Source organism: Macaca thibetana, chromosome 5, assembly GCF_024542745.1.
Source record: "Macaca thibetana thibetana isolate TM-01 chromosome 5, ASM2454274v1, whole genome shotgun sequence".
Taxonomy (NCBI): Eukaryota; Metazoa; Chordata; class Mammalia; order Primates; family Cercopithecidae; genus Macaca; species Macaca thibetana.
Window position 1 is genome coordinate 93,770,015 of NC_065582.1, and position 21,689 is coordinate 93,791,703.

The following is a 21,689-nucleotide window of genomic DNA, read 5'->3' on the forward strand; positions in this document are numbered from 1 at the left end:
TATTAACATACCAATAATAGAGATATGTAATTTATAAACATGCATGCTCAATGTTTTGACTGGTAGACTATTCTGGCAAACATGTTTACAGCCTCTGCTCTAAGCATGGGTGTGTCCTGATGAACCGTTTATCTTTCCCCAGGGTTTATGTCCAAATGGAAGGGAGAAAAAAGTCAGGTTCCTCCCATCTCTGTGCTGCAGCTTTGTGTCTCTCCTGGCTGATGGAGAAATGGCGAGCTTAAGACTATGGAAGTAATGTGTTCTGTGGTCCCACTGTCTTTAAAATGGCACTTGGTACCTTCTGTCCAAAACAGGGCTCCTCCAAGCCAGTCTAGACTTTTTCCCCACTAGGGAGAATTCTTTACCGTGACTTTTGAGATCGTTGCTGAAGAAACAAAAAACTGAGCCTGATTCTTGGGCTGACTCCAATGAAGAGTTTGCACTCAAAATGCCGTGTTAGATTTCCTGACTTCAAGGTCATGACCAATAGGCAGTTTGGGTTTTTTTTTTTTTCAATGTCCTGCCTGCCAAGAAAACTGATAATGCTCTTCATATCCTCTGGCAGTCTATGTTGATTGTAGGAATGGGGTGTGGATTATACATTGTTGGGTACAATTACCTCCCGGAATACAATGCATCTTCTTTTAGACATCCCAGGGAGATAATTTCGACATAATGAAGATCTATAGTAATCAGATAATTACTATCGATTGCTCTTTAGACGTCTTGATGAGGTAATTAGGGCGTATGGAAAGAAGCTGGAACTGATTGATTGGCATGACTGTAATCTCAAAGATTTCTAATTATGTTTCTTTTCTTCTAATGGCTTATAAACAAACATCATTTTAGCTTTAGAATTTGTCAGGTGCCAGGTTCACTGGGAACATCAGCTTTCTCTATTATGCTAACTAGACACCAAACATGATCAACATAAGCTCATTATGCCTTCCTGCTGAAGCAGAAGAAACTGCAATTAACCCTCACTTTTCTTCTCCACTTCCACATGGCTGGATTCTTGTCGTGGAGTGGGGTGTCGTGGAGTGGGGTGTGCCACGTTCTGTGAGGAGCATGTGTGACTCAGGGCTGGATGGGTCTGTGTGGCCTACGGGAGACCCTCGGAGCCTGCTGAGCTCAGGCACAGCAGACTAGGGGGACAATGACACAACATATGTGTTAAGGTGTCTGGCTGACTGTGGCTGGGGGCTGGCTGACTGCTCGGGCTCCTGTCACAAGCCATAGCTACACATCAGCCAGCAACATTAAGTAGCAGGTCAATACTCTCAGGCAGCTCAACCACACACTTGTCTACGTCAGTGTGTTATTGCCTCATCTCTTCCATTAGATACTAATTAAAGGACGCCCTGTCTGCAACCACATTCCACATTATCCTAATATTTTTTTACACCTTTGAGCAGCTTGCACAGTTCAGAACAGTGGCCTCACCCAAAGATGACGGATATTAAGAACCACTAATGCAACATCTTGAAATGAGCTGTTTGCATATAATCAATGATGGTGGTAACCACCACACTTACTGTTCTACAAGTGCATGGGTTAGAATTCATTCAACAAATGCAAGGTGGATGCATTTTTCTGAATATGAGGCAATCTGGTTCCCATGCCTGAAATCCTCCACTGCGACCCACCTGTGCTTGGTGGGTACAAATACGTAGGAAATTTGTGACCCGTTTTAAAATAAGCGTCCCCAATCCATGCATGTTACAGTCTGAATGAACACCTATGTTCTTCAACTCCCTGCTTTCTATTGAAATATCACCAAAGAAAAAATTATATTTTGCTTTGATTTTTTTCTAAAATCCATATATTCCTGGACCCTTATTTTAAAACGGGTCACAAATTTCCTACGTATTTGTACCATTAAAACTTTTAAGGCATGAGAGGAGTAACGTGCATAGGGATGGTTCAGGCTGTTTGGATAATTACAGCTGCAGTTGGAAATGCTTCATTAACTCCCATTGACTAGCCTGAGAAATGGAAGCATATATAGAATTTGTCTTTATGTTGTATCTGTATAGTATAAGAAAATTATGTAGCAAATTTTTTCATCAGTCACAATTCTCGAGAAATAAAGTATTCTTTTGAAAATGTAATTGGAGTAACTGTTCAGTTCAATATTTGGTGTTTAAAAAAACCTTCCTAATCTGTATCAGAATATTTTCCTTTAATAGAATATATAATTAGCATATTCTAAATTTTTTAAATTGGGAATTATGCAATACATCATTTTAAGCAAAATTTTTATGGTTTTATTTCTGTACTTGAAGAAACTATAAGAGATTGAACTAAATGCCTAAAACAGGTTCTGATTTTTTATTTGTTGGTTGCTTTTATCAAGTCCAAGGAATAAGTATCTCTTCTAGTTATTTGTCCCTTTCTGTAAAAGTTAATTGAAAATCTACCTTCTTATCAGTTTGTCTACATTTCTACCTATTTTTTCTTTAATTGATGGCTCTCTGGTTTTGAGTTCTGATGTTATTCCCCCGACTTGATTATGTCCCTCACTCATCAGTGGGTAAAGGGTAAACTGTACTGAAATTACTCCACAACAGTGTGATGTAGACTGTGCCAAAACCTGGTTTGTTATTAGGGTCTGGTCTCATACAAAATGGGAGGGGTTTTAATTAGAGGGTCTCGAGGCTGCAAAAGTGGGTGTTCACGGTGTTGCGCAAGTTCCATCTGCCATTCAGGAGGCAGTAAAGAAACGTATTCAATGAGAGAGCTGACAGAAGTGATGCAATTCAATAACGTGCTTTGGGTTTGGGGCCTGTCATTATAGGAAGTTTTACATCTTGAGAGACAGATGGGAGGACAGCTCCTAGAAGAACCTAAGGCTCTTCATTTTAAAGGCAGCACCCACAACCTGCGCCTGTCAATTCACGATATCGCCCATTCCCTCTGGAAGAGCAAATTGCTGGCTAAATATCAGGTAAGGTTCCCAAGCCAAACAAAAGGTCTGGAGACATCTCTAAGAAAGAGGTCTAAAATTATATGGACATAGGAAATCCCCTTCCTTGAAATTAATCATATGTCATTACTTGTTTCTCCAAAATAGTTTGGGTATTTAGGATTTTTGAGAAATATAGACATATTTGAAGGAATACTTTTTAAAAATTCCTCCTTTAAATAAGTGTACTATCATTGTTTTATTTTTAATAAATGAAAGACTTCCAAATCCATCATTTCAATTAATTTTCATACTAAATGTTCACATCAATGGGTACAAACAGCTTCAAATGCATTCACAGAAACAACAGAAGGACATGTTTATTCCATGGGACACAAATTAGGCTTCAGCCTTCCTATGCCAGTACCCTTACATTGAAAAATTAGAGCGAGCCCTGCTTTGGAGAACTGAAATAGCATGTAAAAGTAAAACCCAAACAGGATATTATTAAATAACAGACAAGAAAATACGGGTCCCAAGTGTCATTTGTATATACCTGGGGGAAAATCACAAGACCCTCAAGGAATTTTCCCCTCCTCCATCCGTCAGCCTGTGCTCTGAGAAAATCTCTTTGATGGGATTGCAAGCCTCATATACAGTCCTAGGAGCGGCAGACATATTTAGAGAGCTGTGAATCCATGTTAATGTTTATGCAAATTCAACCCAAACCCCAGCATTGCCGCTGAACTGGTAGCTATTTCCTGATGTAAGTCAATGAACATACTGGAAGACTGAAGGGAAGACATTCTGGCTCCATTCTCACTCTCGTTGGTCAAGTTTCTGCACATGAATGATGGGAAACAAGCCTACTGGTTTGTTAACAATTGTGAGCTTTGATGGAGGTTGCACACCAGACTCTCTATGCACAGCTCAGTCCTTGATGGAAACAGAAGGCTTCTGACTTACACAGTACACCTCTTCCTTTGCTTTCTTCTTTCCTCTGTGTTGCAATTGCCATAAAATTCTACAAATCTCCCCGTTTTAGAAGTAATTTCCTTTATACAATTATAAGAAAATACTATTTTAATGATAATGATAATATGATATTAGTTAAAGCTAAGCCTGGCTGAATGCTTACCATCTGCTGGACACTCTCTTCATACATTGGTTTATCTCATTTAACCCCAGCAGACCTATGAATGAGAAACTCTTTGTTTACTCTTTTGCAGATAGGAAAACTGAGCAGTGGAAAGATTAAGTAACTTGCCCCAGGTTATCAAGTAAACGAAATAAGGAGTTCTCATTTGTACTGGATTTGGCGCTGAAGCCACCGCTTTTTAACGCCATGCTCTCCCATTTTTTATGTGGCAACCTTTCCTTTCCTTTATTGAAAACAGATTCTAGGATAGGCTCTGTAAGGTGGTCTAGACTTTTAGAAAATTAAAGCCTGTTTGCCGGGCGTGGTGGCTCACGCCTGTAATCCCAGCACTTTGGGAGGCCGAGGTGGGCGGATCACAAGGTCAGGAGATCGAGACCATGGTGAAACCCCGTCTCTACTAAAAATAGAAAAAATTAGCCGGGCGCAGGGGCGGGCGCCTGTAGTCCCAGCTACTCGGGAGGCTGAGGCAGGAGAATGGCGTGAACCCGGGAGGCGGAGCTTGCAGTGAGCCGAGATTGCGCCACCGCACTCCAGCCTGGGCGACAGAGCGAGACTCCGTCTCAAAAAAAAAAAAAAAAAAAAAAAGAAAATTAAAGCCTGTTCAATGGTTGGTGCCAAGAACTCTTCTGTGGCAGCTAATTGAGTCTGAAGTTTCCAATTGTAGTGGGTTTTGGCTTCCCCTGTCCTGGGCAGAGAAGGATGTAAGCATGAAAGGGAGCAACATCAGTGCAGTATCCTTTAGACTTTCTTTGCTTTTCTCCAGAATGTCACAACAGGGATTCTTTTAATGAGCAATGACTGGTGTGTGCAAGTTTTATTTTGGGAATTGTATAAACTCTTTTTTTTTTTTTTTTTTTTTTTTTTAAATTATTTACAATGGCTCTTGTTGCAAATTAGAGACATGTGACAGACTGGTTAGGTACATGGATTCTGGAGGCTGACTCCTTAGGTTCAAATCTCAACCCTGCTACTTACTTGCTGTGTGATTCAGGGTAAGTTATTGAACCTCTCTGGGCCTCAAGTTTTTCATGTGATGAGGGGCCAGGATGTACTTAAACATGGGGCTGTTGTGAGGATTAAATGAGGCCACAGGTGTGATACTGAGAGTACCTAGCAGCAGACCATCTGAGAGTTATTTTTGGTATTAGTCCTTCAATTGTGGTTAACACTTTTACATCCTTTAGGAAATTCCTTTTTACCATGTCTGGAGTGGGTCTCAAAGAAACCTGCAGTGCACCTTCACCCTGGAAAGATTTAGCCTGAACACAGTGGAGCTGGTTTGCAAACTCTGTGTGCGGCAGGTGGAAGGAGAAGGGCAGATCTTCCAGCTCAACTGCACCGTGTCAGAGGTAAGCAGATCCTGTCTGTCTGAAATCAGGGGAGAGGGGGACCCTCAGGAGGAGAGAGAGTGTGGGCTAAAAGCGTATCTCAATATAGGCCATATAGAAGTCCTCAAAAGCATTCTATAGATCCTATTTGTTAATAGAATAATATTTGTAATGAGCAAGGGAAGCTAGCTGCAGAAAAAATATATATTAAGGGATTCTTTTTGAAAAACAAGTCTTAATTTTTATAACATGAATTTTAAGAATTATGTTCTAACTTTTAAAAACAGATCTGAATTTCAAGTAAAGGTTTAATTTAAGGAGCGTGCACATGGAGTAACTTCTCCCCCTGCATCCCTTAGTGTGCCATGTCCCCCATCCTCCATCTGTCTGTCCTCCCTTTCTGCTACTTTCTCAGCAACTCTCCTCCCTTTCCCCTAATCACGTGCTGCTGGGTGGAGTGGAAGAAGGGAGAGGGGCTTCTCGGCTCCCTTTTTCTTCTTGTCTCTTTTTTTCTCCATTCAAAGGAAGAAAGGAGAAATCTCTTGATCTCCTTTCTCATATATCATTCCCTAAATAAAAAAGAGATACACTTTCCTCCGGGGTGGGGGAAATATGCCAGAAATAGAAGTAGAATCTCCATATCTCCCCCGCCCCCCGGCCATGGCCATCAGCTTTGCCTTCCTTTGCTGTGATCTTCACACACTTAGGCTAGCCATTTCCCTCTGTCCATATTACGGAAATAATAGTGATCACTGCTATTTAAAACTTCTTCTTAAGGAAAGAGGAAGTGCCCACGACCTTCCTTATCTGTTACTTTGGATCCAAAGCCTTGAAAAGTGATAACCCTTCACACGGGAGGAACAAAGGGAAGAGAAGAAGCCAAATGGGCAGAAGGCAGCCTCTTTGGGGCCTCATGGAGCTCACGCCCCATGCTGCGTGCTAAGCCACAAAGCACAAGATTGTCATATGTGAAAACGACAGCGGGCCAGTATATGATTTAAAATACTACCTCTCCCTCATTGTGTCATGCACAGTGACGAATGAAATATCAGCATGTTCAGCGTGTCTTGCTCCACATGTATTTAAAGACCATCTTCCTTAGCAAATCGAGAGGGGAGAACAGCGCCTCAGCTTTCACGACACTCCATCCTTCTCTCCCACAACCTGCCGAGGTGCGGTCATCATTTCCTCCTGTAGTTTCATGAGACTTTTGACTCATAAACAACTTTAGTCACAGCCCCCGGTGACATTCATAAGGAATGATCTCGGTGTCAGGGTGCCATGGCAACCGCCAGGCCTTCAGATGCGCAGCCCTATCTCCCAGGCACACAGAACCACCCCTGCTGGCTCGGGAGGGTGTTCTCACTTTCCAGGCCCAGCAGGTCTGCAAAGTTCAATAACCACTCAGCTCCAGTGACAACAAAGGCTGCGGAATTTTGGAGGGGGGTGAGGAGGTCTGGTCCTTTGATGCTTGCTTTCTGTTCCGCATGAACATTGGCTGTGTGTTAAAAAGGTGGATCAGATGCAGCCACAAATGAAAGAGAGCTGCTCTGTGCTCTCCCCCGCCAGGGCTGCCACCTCCCTTCAGAAAAAGGACAGTTTTGCATAGTGTGATCACAATTTAAGGGCTTGCTTTCTTGTGGCAACATAGAGGAAAGATTACTTCTTTTGCAACGTGGCCTCAGTCTGCTCAAAGAGACCAGCCTTCAGTCATGTCGGAGGCATTTGCGCATGTGTGACAGACAAGCATATTTAACTGAGGGCGGGGAAGAAGTGAGCGGAGTCAAGATGACTTTGGGGATTAAGGGGCACTCTGCGGCTTTTCCTTCTGGGTCACTGAATCCCACTGTTGTGCTTAGCATTTGAATGCGGATGCTGGGTGCGCAGAGGAGGGAGTGTGGATGGGGGTACTGACATTGGAGAGGAAGCCTCTGCACTGAAGAACAATGGACTCTGGAGAGTTCTGCGACCCAGATCCTCATCAAAACCTCCAAGAAAGGGTACAAGATGATTGACAAACCATAAACAAGTAGAGAAAAGGCTCCATTTGTGGTTTCTTTCTTCTGAACAGGGCTCCTTCCTAGGGTCACAGGGCAAGATGGCAGTGAGGCTGGGGTTCCCATTCCAATGTCCCATCTCTCAGAAATGAGCTGACTTGCCAGAAATATGCTGCCCCTCCCTCCGGCCACCCACCACCCAACGCACTCACCAGCTGTCATTTATATAGCCACACAGCCCTTGGCCTGTCCTGTCAAGACAGAGGACCTGTTGCCCACCCCAGAGACCAGGCTGTGCGTGACATCTACTCTGATTACTTCAAGGGCCAGCCAGTTGTCTCTGGGTGATTTAGCCAGGGATTCCTTAACTAGAGACAAAGGCTTTAATTTCACAGAGATGAAGTTTAAGAAGGAAAATGTCTGGAAGACTAACTGTATTGGCACAAACGAATGTCCAAGTGTAAAAGATGATAAAAGATTTTCTTTTCTTTTTTTTGTTTGTTTCATAGAAAAGTGCAGAGAGAGTAACCAGGAAGCTACTCATTATCTCCAAAAGAAAACAGGGTACAGAGGACAGATAAATTTATAGTTTTTTTTCACATCTGTTTTGTTCAGTTACAGGCAGACATGCATCATGGGAAATTCCCATGACAGTTCCATGGAGATAGGGCCAATGACTTAATCCTTTCTTGCCTCAGTTTCCCCATGTGTAAATTGGTATAGAATATTATCTTGGGCCTGTGTGGGAATTAAATGGGAGAATGTTAGTAAGTGTTCTAAACAGAACTTGGCCCAGAGCACGTGCTTAATCTATGTTCACCATTTTCACTGGTGCCATTAATGCCATAAGAATAACAGGGCTTTTGAGTCAACTTTGCTTCTTCAATCTGTGGGGTCTGTCATCAATTGAGGTTTCAGATTTTCTTTCTATCAAAATAAGCACAAAAATAAAACTCAGATCCTATATAAATAAATAAATGAAAACTAAATATAAATAAACACAAATTAGCTCCCAGAGAAAAGAAGGTAGCATGTATCCCCAAGTTAGTTTATCACAACATTGCTTTAGTTGAAGGCTCTGAACCCTGAAAAAAGGTGCAGTTTTAGGAGGCAGTATTAGTCATCTACTTTTATTTATTTATTTATTTTTGAGATGGAGTCTTGCTCTGTGGCCCAGACTGGAGTGCAGTGGCATGATCTCGGCTCACTGCAACCTCCGCCTCCTGGGTTCAAGCAATTCTCCTGCCTCAGTCTCCCGAGTAGCTGGGATTACAGGCGTGTGCCACCACACCCGGCTCATTTTTGTGTTGATAGTAGAGACAGGGTTTCACCACGTTGGCCAGGCTGGTCTCAAACTCCTGACCTCAGGTCATCCACCCACCTTGGCCTCCCAAAGTGCTGGGTTTATAGGTGTGAGCAACCGTGCTCGTCCTCATCTACTTTAATAATAGATTTATAGGTAATAAAAGCAATTATAATTTTTATATTTGCTAGATCTTATAACCTCAAGTCGTGATGCATAGCACTTTTGTATACACAAATAAATATTTAAAATAAATGTACAAAGTAATATCACTCTGCTATAGCCATTTCATCTGTTTACATCTTCTGCTTTCCATAACCTGCTCAAAATGACCATTGGGAAAATCTAGTTTTTCTAAGTGACTTTAGGAAAAGTCCAAATGTCAAAATAAAAAGTTGTTTTAGGACTGTGGAGTCCTGAATATGTGTATCATCACCCATAGCAGCTGTTTGACTAATGTTGAAAAATCATATGTTTACATAGGAAATCATAACATCAAAGACTGATGGTACCGATATTATAAATGATTATTGAGATAAGCATTCTGTGACCATGAACTCTACTTTTACCTAGAAGTAAAGGAAGAACTAATAGCAACTAAAATTACTAGATGAAATGTAAATGTATAAATGTGTTTTACTTTTACCTTCAAGGCTGCTGTCAGCCATTTGATAAGAGAGACAAAGAAATGATGCCCTATTGAGCTTGTTTCATCTACACAGAAATAAATAGGCTGAGTAGCCAGGGATAGACAGCTCAGGACTTTAATGCCCACATGAAATGCTGATAGTTCTTTATCCACAAGAAAATGGGGACAACATGAATATGTGAGCAGGCCCTCCCAAGATCCATGCCTATCTTCAACTGGCCTCTCATTTCAGGATTTAACTTCCACATTTAGTTGGAAGGCAGTTCTATGGGTGGGCTCCTATCAGGCGCTGGCTTCATCTTCTTTCTGTACTAAGGACAAATATTTTCTCTCATTTCAACAAACATTAATTGAGTAGCCTCTGTGTGTGGGGCACAGTGTTATCATAGAGGTCTGAGGGTGATATACTCTCACCAGTAAGAAATGTGAGAAATAAACGGCAGTAACCTACAGATACAGCCAACGTGCACAGAGCAGACTGTGAGGAGCACAGAGGAGCTGGGAGGTGCCAAGGAGACCTCCAGGCCTGACGCCTAGGGTAGGCTTGCCCCGGGAGCCCCAGGACACAGGACTTTTGAACCAGGCTTTGAGGACTTTGCTGGACAGAGATCAAAGAAAGGGCAGAATAACTGTTAGAGGTTCATGCTTAGAAATGGCAGGAGAAATAATGAGTGGTGCTCAGACTCTAAAGAGCGTATGAGTCAGGTCAAGTCATGGCAAGGACGGGGCAACCTGAGATCAGATAATGAAGTAGTGGAAGCACAAGTGGACAGCCCTACTCCGTGTCCGGCTGCACTCTGCACTTCACATGGTCACCTTGCAGCCTCATAGCAGCCAACCAGGAAGGTCATACAAAGATCCCTTACTGGGTCAGGTGTGGTGTCTCACACACCTGTAATCCCAGGACTTTGGAAGGCTGAGCTAGGAGGATCACTTGAGCCCAGGAGTTTGAGACCAGCCTGGAAAACACAGTGAGACCCCATCTCTTAAAAAAATGCAAATTAGCCCAGTGTGATGGTGCATACCGATAGTCTCAGCTATTTGGGAGACTGAGGTGGGAGGATCGCTTGAACCCAAGAATTCAAGGCTGCAGTGAGCTGTGATCACACCACGGCACTCCAGCCTGGGTGACAAAGAAGTGTTAAATGCCCCTCCTACCACATGAAGACCCTGTCTCTAAATATATACACACACACACACACACACACACACACACACACACACATTTCACTGCTTGATTAAGAGTTGGACTTCATGTGGTAGGAGGGGCATTTAACACTTCTTAATGAGAGAATAAGAGGGAGAGAAAGAGAAATATTGCCGTTCATCAGTGCGGCACTTTAGGAAGGTTAGTTGGGCAGAAGTATGGGATGGATCACAGGTAAGCAGCGGGGAGGTACTAAGGCCAACAGTACAAAGGCTCTCTGGGGACACAAGACAGCACTACAAAACAAGGCCCTCCCTTGTGCAGACTTTAACCTTCCACTGCCACCCAGGGATGATCAAGGTGCTGGTGTATTAAGGAATATGGCAGGTCTCCTTTTAGGCCCTATTGTCATTATCCAGAAAAGCAGCAAGCAGGACCACGATGTGGGCGATGACACTAAACTGTGGAAGTAGCATGTGATTTTTCTTTGAAACCAGAGATCCCTGATTGCTCTTACAGAATATACGACAGGGTTGTGGCACACCTGTTTGGTTGCCGCACAGCGCAAACCCCTTACAGGAGGGTGAGCACACAGACGGGCAGGAGCAGGAACCGGGGCGAGCACTTTTGGGCTCTGGCCCCACAGCAGCATCTAAGGGTGGGTATCTGCGACTTCTGAAGCCCAAGTGGGCATGTGTTACGGTATGCTCCTTTAGCTTTGCCATCTGCAGATGGCTTGTGTGTTAATCAGCTCAATGGGCCCTCTGCATTATTGCAAGGGCAGGGGGCCAGTGTGACAGCCTTCTGCATCCTGAGCTCTTGCCCAGTGTCCTGAAAGAATCGGATCACATGTGGGCTTGAAAGATGAGTGCAAGGTTTTATCGAGTGGTGGAGGTGGTTCTCAGCAGGATGGGTGGGGAGCCAGGAGGGGAGACGGAGTAGGAAGGTGATCTTCCCCTAGAGTCAGGCCACCCAGCAGCCAGACTCTTCTCCCACTGCCCCCGCTGAACTCCCCTTAGCATCCAGACATCCCTCCTCTTCTCTCTTTCTCTGCCATGTCGTTCCACTATCGCTGCCCTGCTGGTCTGTGTGCCTCCTCATCTCCTTACTTGCGGGTCTCATCTGGAGCTTGGGGCTTGGGGTTTATATGGGGGCAGGATAGGGGGCATGGTGGGCCAAAAGGCAATGTTTTGGGCACGAAAACAGAAATGCCTGTCCTCATTTAGGGCTTCAGGTCTTCAGGCTTGAGGGTGGGGCCTTTGCTGGGAACCGCTGTCTTCTACTTATTACTTCCCTGTCTCCTGTCCGTATCATCCTCACTTCCACACTCCACTCCATCTAAATATCATTCTATGCCTAATAAAGGCATTGGTGCATTTAGTCCAGATGTCCCGAACATAAATCCATTGATAAACATGACACATGCCCTCAGATCACTTATGGTCACCTTTCTTTAAGCCCTATTCCCCTAGAGGTCAGGAGCCCTCTTTCCTCGTTGCCTTGGAAAGAACCCTGTGCCGGATGGGGGAAAGAGCTATGGGTCAAGATCCTCATTCAGCGCCTCCGACTCCCATCTGTTCATGCCACAGTCTTTTAAACCCTGGTATGTGCTGGAGCTAACACAAAAGAGCCAGTGGAATGCTTGGAGCCTCAGTTTGCCAAGCTTTGGGTTTTGAGGACAAATATCATGATCATAGCCAACACCACTGTGTATACCATGGCAAAAGAATTCAGATGCCCTCCACACCCCTGGATTGACCCTGTTCCATGGGATTGCATAAGCCTAGAAGTGAGTACTTGCTGCTGATCCCAGAACGTGGAACATACTGCTAGTCAACACTGGCACACAGGCAATTGCAACCACACCGCCTGCAGTGCCAGCGCATTCACGGCTGGGGAGGCCACTGAAGCAGTGCAGGGCAGCATTTGGGGGGCTCTGGGTGATGGTGGTGTTGAGCCCCTGAGCTGAGTGCTCAGCAGGAACCAAACACTTCATGATGGCTGAAACTGGGTGTGGCCGGTTCATCCTCCGGCAACTAGTAAGGCACACCAACAAGTTACCTGCTTTAAAAAGAGAGAGATGGCATTTATAGTAGATTAAGTAGATTTTCTTTTATTGCTTTAATAGTTCCCAGGCAACATTTGCTTTTGCTTTTCCAACCAGCAGAAGTGATGAGAAAATGATTAGAATTTCTCCTGCAGATGAAATTCAGATTTTGCATTTGTGCTGTTTTATGAGCTGAGACTATCTTAAAAGCCAATTTATGGTTTTCTCTACTAAAATTAGATTTTTAAAAAATAAGGATATACAGCAATTGGAGGACGCCATTAACGACTTGCCTTAAGGCAATAATATACTGTGTTTACCATTTTCTTTTTTAAAAAATTCGCCTTAAGTTGATATCATTTAGAGGAGAGCTGTGTTCCATTTCATTCAACAAAAGCAGAACTCAGAAATCTTCTGTGGAGTTTAGAGGGAGAACTACTGGGGCATTTGCCCAGGACATTCCCTCAAGGTCAGGCTGTTTCTAGAAGCCTTGAATCTCAGATCTATTCATTCCCAAAGCACTGCCCTTTTGAACATTTTCCTCTCCTGAAATTTAAACCTTTAGAAGCTCTGATATTCCCTCTCTTCTCTCTCAGCCTGGAGAATCCCATTAGTAAAGCTGTTATCGAATCACACCAGAACTTTCCATCCAGCCCAGTCCTCACCAAACAGCCATAAATCTGTGGCTATGCAAAGTTAGCTCAAAATATATGTACCTCTTTCTCGGAGCCAGGTTACATCTAGTGAGGCACAACTTTCAGGCTAAGAAGAAGCCATTCTTCTGAAGAAGAATAACAGCACTCATTCTTTTCTTATCGCTCAAAGCAAGGCATTATGTTGATTGGTTCAATAGAGATTGCTTTTGTCTTCAGAAATAATGCTGTGTTGTTTCTGTCCCTGAACTACAGGAACCCACTGGCATCGATTTGCCACTGCTGGATCCTGCAAACACCATCACCACGGTCACGGGGCCTAGTGCTTTCAGCATCCCTCTCCCTATCCGGCAGAAGCTCTGTAGCAGCCTGGATGCCCCCCAGACGAGAGGCCATGACTGGAGGATGCTGGCCCATAAGCTGAACCTGGACAGGTGGGTGTGGTCAGGCCCCAAGGCTAGCTTCTTTCTGTTAGTGCTCTCCAGGACCAATAACTATTAGACGTAGGGTAGCATTCATTTTTTTTCCCCATCCACACATCTATTTAGTTTTTCATTTTGCAAATATGCATTAAGCTCCATCCTGGTACCTTGCACTGCAGGCTTGCAAAGAGTGCTAAGAGACATTCTGAGCTTATTTGGCATTGGTAAGTATCAAGTTTCATGATCCACTTTGCAAAGCTGGTGGGCTAAATTCCCCAAATCATACAACCATTCACTACCGTAATTATTGCTCCTCCCCTGCAGTTGAGGGGGACCTAATGTTTGATGAATAATTAGCAAGCTAACACCGCCTCGAGATTAAGTTATAAAGAGACTTCTGGAGCCTCTACTTTGTGGAATGTCACCGTCACTACCAAACAAAACATGTGACATGACCTGTCAAAGAGTATCCAAGCCTGGACTAGAAAGAAAACATAAGTCTCTTGATTTCCTATTTAGAATATGACCCATAGACATCTCGTCTCTTAAATTATCTTACTCAGAGCTGAGGTTCACAAAGTTCAATATCACATCTCCTGTCTGGGGCTGATCTAATTAAGCATGGGCTAATTATTTAGGATGGCTCACTGTCAACCACCATGGGACCAGGATACTTAAAGACAAGTAGAGAGACACAAAAGTTTAGCTGAGGAAAAATAGATATGTAAGTCACACCGTTGAGCACATTTTCTCTTTCCCAATTACAGGTACTTGAATTACTTTGCCACCAAATCCAGCCCAACTGGCGTAATCCTGGATCTTTGGGAAGCACAGAACTTCCCAGATGGAAACCTGAGCATGCTGGCAGCTGTCTTGGAAGAAATGGGAAGACATGAAACAGTGGTGTCCTTAGCAGCAGAAGGGCAGTATTAACCACCATCCTGGAAGGGGAAATGAAGGACGAAAATGCACAGGGAGTCTGTGGCCGTCCAGGGGAATCACAGCGGAGGAGGAAATCCAGACGAGACCAATGCGCTTCACAGGCAAGACTGCAGCAGGAGCCAGAAGGAAAACAGATACAACTGCCAATGTACATGCCCACTTTACTCGGACATCATCACGGGAGTTAAGAAAAATTGTGTAAATTTGTACCTTGAATTTAGCTATCAACCTAATTTTCCTCTTAGTTGGGCTGTATGCTGTGTGGTACAGGATCTTACAGTTTCCTAGGAAACGCTTTTTATTGCTATCCAGATATATGGATAAACTTTCTTAACAAACCCAATTTCTACAAATGTTGTTTACATCAAATTGGACAGGGATGCAGACACTGTCCATGGCTCGTTCTATTTTTGTTCAAATCATTTGAAGTTGAAGCTGTGGACGGTTTGTTGTGTCTATTTCAGATTAGTAATTTACAGAGAAATCAGACTTTTGCTACAAATCGTGTGCATCAAGTGTCTCAGATAATCCTCCCATCAGTGTTCTGTTTCTAGAACTTGTAGAACCAGTGTTATTGTTTGTATCAGGGAAGTGGAGAATCTAAGTGTAAAAAAGAAATAACTAAGACTCCTATTCCTTGGAGGGACCTTCTGGTGCCCTTTGGGAATAAAACTGTAGCATTGCAGGGAAGACAGTGATTCATGTTTAACCCCACAAACAAGCATTTTTTCACAACGTGTGTTTGTAATATGCAATATGAAGTGTTTTTTTTAAAAAAAGGTATTATTATTATTATTGATGAGTATTTACAGGTATTCTGGTAAAAGGATTTTTTTTTTAACTTCTATTTTTGTTAGTGGTACTGTTAGTATTTGGGTATTGACTAGACCTGCCCCACCTTTTCACCTATCAAGGTGGGTGTGGTCATCAGTTTAATTCAACATGCATAGCTTCCTTGACCTTTTACCTTTCTTTCCCTCATTCCGCCCCAGAAAGGTGATAAATGCTCACTGGCTTTGTCAGTCTGTTCCTTCAGCTTGCTCAGGCAGGGTCTTTCTCCTCTGAGTCTTATGATGAGATGTGTTCTCTATGAACTTCTCTTACTATTGCCATTGTGTGGCCCCACGTCGACTCCCTATGGTGCTCTACTTTAGAGGCAGTGTGGTTGGAGGAATGGACTCTGAACTGGAGATCAGGAAACCAGTTCTCATGTGAGTCTGTCACTGTCTCGTTGCGCCACCTTGAAAGTCATTTAACCACACTGGACCTCAGTGTCCTCACTAGAAAGTGAAGGGGTGGGATTAGATCATCTCCACATTCTGAAATGCTCAACTTCCACCATGATGCCTCCAGTCTCACTCATCTGTCTGAAGACCACAATGGACTCTGACCTAGATCATTCAAAATAATCAGCTGGTCTTTTGCCCAGGCTATGTTATGCCTTTCAAATAGTTCTGACATGGAAGATGATTATTCTAACCTGCATTATGTTTGTTTGGCTTGAGTCACTCTGCATCATTGCATTATGCTGTTCACTGAGAGATGACATCCCTTTATTACCATTTTCTTAGCCTCTCTTGGGACCCCCCTGCCCCCAGCCTTCCTGACTGGTTGCAAATTCTGTTTTACTATTGTCTTGGCATCTTGATATCTAGACCACTCCTACAAGTTTATCTGGCAGTAGGAACTTGGTGCATTTTTTCTACACCCCCAAACCCCACCCAACCCCACCCTGAATCTTTGCTGTCATAATATTCAGTAGCATTTATAAAGGCTGTCTAGTTAGCTCTTTAAAAACTGTTGTCCTGCAAAATGTTAGTCAACACGCTACTTTGTGGAAACTAACTATTATGTTTCCTTGGGACCATCACAAGCTTTTTAACACAAGGACTCAATTCATTCAGCAGGTGGGGATTAAAGAATCGAAGCCCAGTAGCAAAACCAAAACTGAACAAGCAGACATGTGTATGAATCAGAACCTTTAGAACATGACTGTGGTTTACTTTTAGGCTGGAGGCACACAAGTTGCTGAACAGATTTGAATTATACATGTTCTTCCATCTTTCCATGTTTCTGCTCCTATTTTGGTAGCATCTTGATATTGATGCCTCTGCCATCCTCATCCCTGAGGAACTGCTGATACCTTGCTATGGAGCCTCTTCTTTCATGCTTTTAATTCCTTATCTTCTGTTTTGGACATATATTCTATAAAACCTCTCTCAGCCCACCCCCGCATTAGGATTTCCATATTTAAAATATTTGTACACTGACTGGGGAAGGGAGAGATTGCACTAGTAAACAAGTTCAGTGGATAATGTTTGTAGCAATGAGTAAAACTGTATTCTAAATTAAAAATCAAATATATATACCCACAGTTATACACATACATTTTTTAAAAGGAGGAGGAGGAAAGAGAGCTGTTGTCCATTCCTACATTTTGAAATAAACTTCTCAAGATTACTCATCAATACCGGGGTTGTGGAATCATCTAGGGAACTCAAGAACTAGAATTATCTGAACTGAATGCTGAAACTTCTATGCCTAGTGAAAATGAGAGGGGAGCAGCTATGTAGCTATGAAGATGACTCAATTCCATAACTGTTACTAAAATCTTTGACTAAAAAGTCACCAACAACACAGAAATACTGAACACAAACAGGAACTGTTTTACTTAAAGTCATTGAGAACCCTTGGGGTTCACTTCAGATGCTTGTTTTTTGGTTCAACCTCCCACCACCAGACAAAGGAAAAGCGACTGATTTCTTATGTGTGGTACTCATCTGCCAGTCATAGAATTCTTAATGTTTCCTATCAAGTGAATGACAACTTCCATGCATACACTATTTATACCAAATAATTTTCACTACAAATTCTGATTTCCTTCTCCTTTGGAGTAAAGTAATAGCTGTTAGATTGCTTTCAAACTTAGAAGGTCCAGCTATAACAGTCATTTCATAGGAAGCCACTTCATCAACTATTCTGATAGGTCCTGCTTCTTTCTACACCGCTGGAGAGGCAAGTTTGGCTGGCTTCATTTGGATAGAAAAAACTATCATTTGTGCATGCTGCCATCTAGTGGTGTGCAACACAATCTAACCTGAGTTTAATATTCACTAGAATGTGTTTGACAAAGGGAATGAAAAGCTGTAGAGTTCAAGGACCTTTATGACAAACAGATGTGGGAACATTTTCACTTCAAATTTACAATTTTCTTATTCTCACTTGTTTTTCATTTGCATCACCCATCTCAAAATCAGGTCATTGTGAGCCTAGTACATCAACCCATTCATACACAACACATCTTAAGTTGCTTCTTAACAGAACTATGTAAAATCTATATAAAACAGTCTTTGCAGAGTTGTCATTGTTATCATTTATGGTTTTCATTGGGATTTGTATACTTGAAATCTCCTTAATGTTTATCTTTGGAAATGTAAGAAGTATCTGCTTAGAAAGAAAGAAGTCTTATATATGCAAATGGAATACTATGTCTGGGGAAGAGAACATTGGGGTTGTTAATCAAAGGGAAGAAAGCAGTTTCTTTTCTCCTGAATTTGAGAATCCAAAGGCAGAGGTTCCATCCTGTTTTTATTTTCTTCTTATCACACTCATTCAAGTTTCCTTAATGTATCTGGAAGGAATAGAAAAGTTGGATTCAGAATTGACAGCTGGCATGCTGATGACATACCTGTGTAACACCAAGGTACTCACAGCTAACAGCTGTTTCACAAATGGCATCTTCCAAATGAACAGTCGCCAGCTGTGCTGTGTGGAAAACCCTGTCCTGCTGTGAGCGAGTTAGGCTCTTCAAAAACTGGACAACTTTTTGGGTGAGGTGTTCAATATCAAACTGCATCATCAGCCATTTTCATATATACTATTTTAGAGATTTAAATCTCTCAACTGTCAAAAAGTAGAGCAAGTTTTAGGAGAAAAAAATCATGGGGACTGAGTTCAGGACACTCTGAAATTGTGCGACCAGTGATTTTTTTTTTAAGGTATTTTTTCCTACAAGTAAGATATCCTAAAAGTCAATGTCTTGAGGGTGGAATCAAGACTTTCACTTCTCCTGGAGAAGCGCAACAAGGCTCTTGTCTCATGTGTCCTTCTGTGTGTCTCTGTCAGCATCACAGCAGCTGTGCTCTTGGTCTGCTTACTCCTCTGTAATCCACGGATGCAGAGTGGAGTTAATAAGGTGATCACCATCTCCCCAGAATTCACAGGTCTCTGCCTCTATAAGGTCTGCCCCTATGGGGCCAGGAAAATAGAAACCTATATAAGGACCTGCAAGAGAGCGTAAAGAATGTAGAAAAGGTTTACTTGTTGGGTTTTCAAGCCTTCAAGTTGAATGAGTCTTAGCTTTTGCTTGGCAGTTGTTCTGGACAAGTCATCAGTTTCATGTGGAGAACTCAGTGCAAGCCCAAGGCTAACAAACGGGAGGGGGCCCATGGAAACACAGCTGAAATGAAATGGGGCTTCATCCATTTTCTTTGAGAATGGAGGAGCTTTTGTGAAGCAGAACATCATTGCTCAAGATAATGGTTGATGAGCATTAGATTTTATAGATCTAATAAGGAAAATATTTTATTATCTCAAGTTAGCAAAACTTTTTTTATCTTTCGAGTGCCTCATAGGAGCAACTATTACTCTTTGGTTTTTATTTTTCTTTTTGTATTATTTTTATATATTCTTTAATCTTGCTGAGCTAATGTTGACTGAAATCTTTAGAACTTTGCCTCTGTGCAATGAAGTAATGTTTCTCTACCCTAAGAGATCTATTTGTATAATCTCTGGCAGTAATGATCACTTTGGAAGATTTCCTTTGCATCTCTAATTATTTCTTTTTAATGGAATAAGGCATAAGGGGGAATAAATATATTGTAACCAATGTTATGTAAACCCATATCCATACAGGCCAAGGAAGCCAAATGAAGTCATTAATATTTCCAGAATTCTAGTGTGAAAAACCTATTATTTTCAAAAGGTGGGGAGATGACTTTGTGTAGCACTGGGTGGATTTTCTCTGAAGACTAAGTCTAGCAATGAGCTTCCAGATCCTTTAGTTTTATCAGCCTCGTGCTTACACCATTTTCATAAATGCTACTTTAACAGCCTGTCTTCATAAGAGTTCACGGTTCCTAGGTTTTCCTGTCACCTCATTGTATTGATCTGTGGTAGGATATTAACGGGCTCATTCAACAAATGTAATGTGTGCCTCAGACCTATTCAGCATGGTTAGGGCGCATCAGCAGGACAAACCAACTGGTACTCTGCAAGTGTACTGGCACACCAAGCCCAGCAATTATTAGCAGCTCTTCATGAGCCTGCTGTCTACTCAGACGCTTGCCTACTGAAGGGACCTGTCCAGTGATCTTCTGGAATCACAGGTTGGGAATCTCTGCAGAATATCGTGAGAGTTGTGGCCCAACTAGCTTCTAAATAGAAACAAGGAAGCTGCCCTGAGATATCATCAGCTGCCCACCTACCATAGTGTTTGCTACTGAATACCAGCCTCTTAACATACCATTTCAGATCTGTCCTTCAACAAAAATATAAATTGCAAATCATATAATTTAAGGGTCTCCTACAAATATGCCTAAGTCGTGTGTCATTTTTAAGTTCCAAAGGCCTACTGGACTAAGTACTATGAGACCAGCTGTAGAAGCTGATGGCACTGACCCGGGGTGGAATAACCCTCAGTACTGGTGTTTAGAAGACAGACTGTAGGCAGGTTTTGCTGATCAACAGCCTAAGGATGGATGGGCTCTCTTTTGGCCTCTGATCCTGAGCACATGGAGGCAGCATCAGAGAATCGGGACCTGAGCTATATAGGTTCTCAGTGTGAAACCTGTTTAGAGTGACATATAAGAGCAAGAAATCTATAGCTGGTGTAAAATACCTTTGCCTTCTTTTCTATTCTGAAAGTAATGAATGGCATCTGTACATGTAGGGGTAAAAACTCAAGGTGTCTACTCCTCCGGGCCATGGACAAAAAAAAGTACAGCAGTCAGAACACGTGGGAACAAGTGATTTGCATTCTCTTCTTCATGCTTTCCTAGACCTGCTACTGGTAGTGCAGCCCTCGCCCTCCAGACATAATGCATTGAGCCCAGTTTCAGGGAACATCACTGTGTGTGTGTGATGTCACGGTGTTGTATGTGTTGAGTTTAATGTTGAGCTGAAGCAAGTTGGTGACCTTCCTCTTTGCGCTTTGTAAAGAAGACACCAATGTTTGTCAGAGAAAACTCCCCAGCAGTCATGTTGAAGAGGCAGTGTCATCCACCTGCTGTCTTTGGAACAGTTCAACTGCAGAAAGGTCGGATTGAGGTTTTGTGCTTTGTCGTTTTACTTTTTTAAACAAAACATGACAACCTTGGCTTTTCTGATATGGAACACTTTTGTTGTTGTGGAGTTCCCTCTTGCTGTATCTTCTATGCAATTCCTTTTCTAAAAAATCCCCGGCGGAGGCAGAGTGCCCTCCGGACATCTGTCCGGCGCCTTGCTGAGTGGTGGAGGTGAGGGATACCAGCTCCGGGTGTGCCTCTTTTCTCTCCCTGGCTGCCAATCCCGATTTCTCCTGCAGTCCCCTTCGTTTGTAAATTGCCTGCATTTATTCTGTCAGCCAACATGTACAAAATGTAAGAAAGAATTTTTAAACAGGTAATAAATTATATTTATAAGCAACGAAGTGCTGCCTCCTTCACTTCACGCAAGGTTCTCCTGCGTGTTCAGAGTCGCCACGTGTTTCTTCAGTGGGACAGAAAGGCTTTGGGTCCTGCGTGGATGGTGATCACAACCTCCTGCAGGCACAGGATGAGGTTCTAGAATGTTGCTACTAAAAAATCAGCTCCACACTGGAATCACCCGAGGAGCCTTAAGAACTAACGCCAGGGTCACACCTCCAGAGATGCCGATGGAAGTGGTCTAGGGGTAGCCTGAGTCTTGGGCGTTAAAAACTCCCGGGTGGCACTAATGAGCAGTTAAGGGTGAGAACCAATGTCTAGAACTTCTGCAGAATTCCCTGGGGCGGGAGCTTCTAAATAGAGTGTCAAGCCCTGCCCCCAGAGATCCGATTTTAAATGAAGTTTGCAAACAACTATACTAATAGGTAGGAAATGAAAGGTGAGCAACTACCAG

General features: G+C 42.8%; 1 protein-coding gene across 2 annotated transcripts in view; it reads left to right on the forward strand.

Annotated features, from left to right (window-relative positions):
* The window catches only part of UNC5C (unc-5 netrin receptor C), a 389,368-nt gene extending 368,132 nt beyond the window's left edge, over window positions 1-21,236 (forward strand). For both annotated transcript variants that reach the window (XM_050791748.1, XM_050791749.1), the window contains 4 exons: window positions 2,798-2,947; window positions 5,249-5,413; window positions 13,444-13,622; window positions 14,378-21,236. In XM_050791748.1, the coding sequence (XP_050647705.1) occupies window positions 2,798-2,947; window positions 5,249-5,413; window positions 13,444-13,622; window positions 14,378-14,543 (660 nt within the window). In that variant the 3' untranslated portion in view covers window positions 14,544-21,236. The remainder of the gene's footprint in view (window positions 1-2,797; window positions 2,948-5,248; window positions 5,414-13,443; window positions 13,623-14,377) is intronic.
* The last annotated feature ends 453 nt before the right edge of the window (window positions 21,237-21,689 follow it).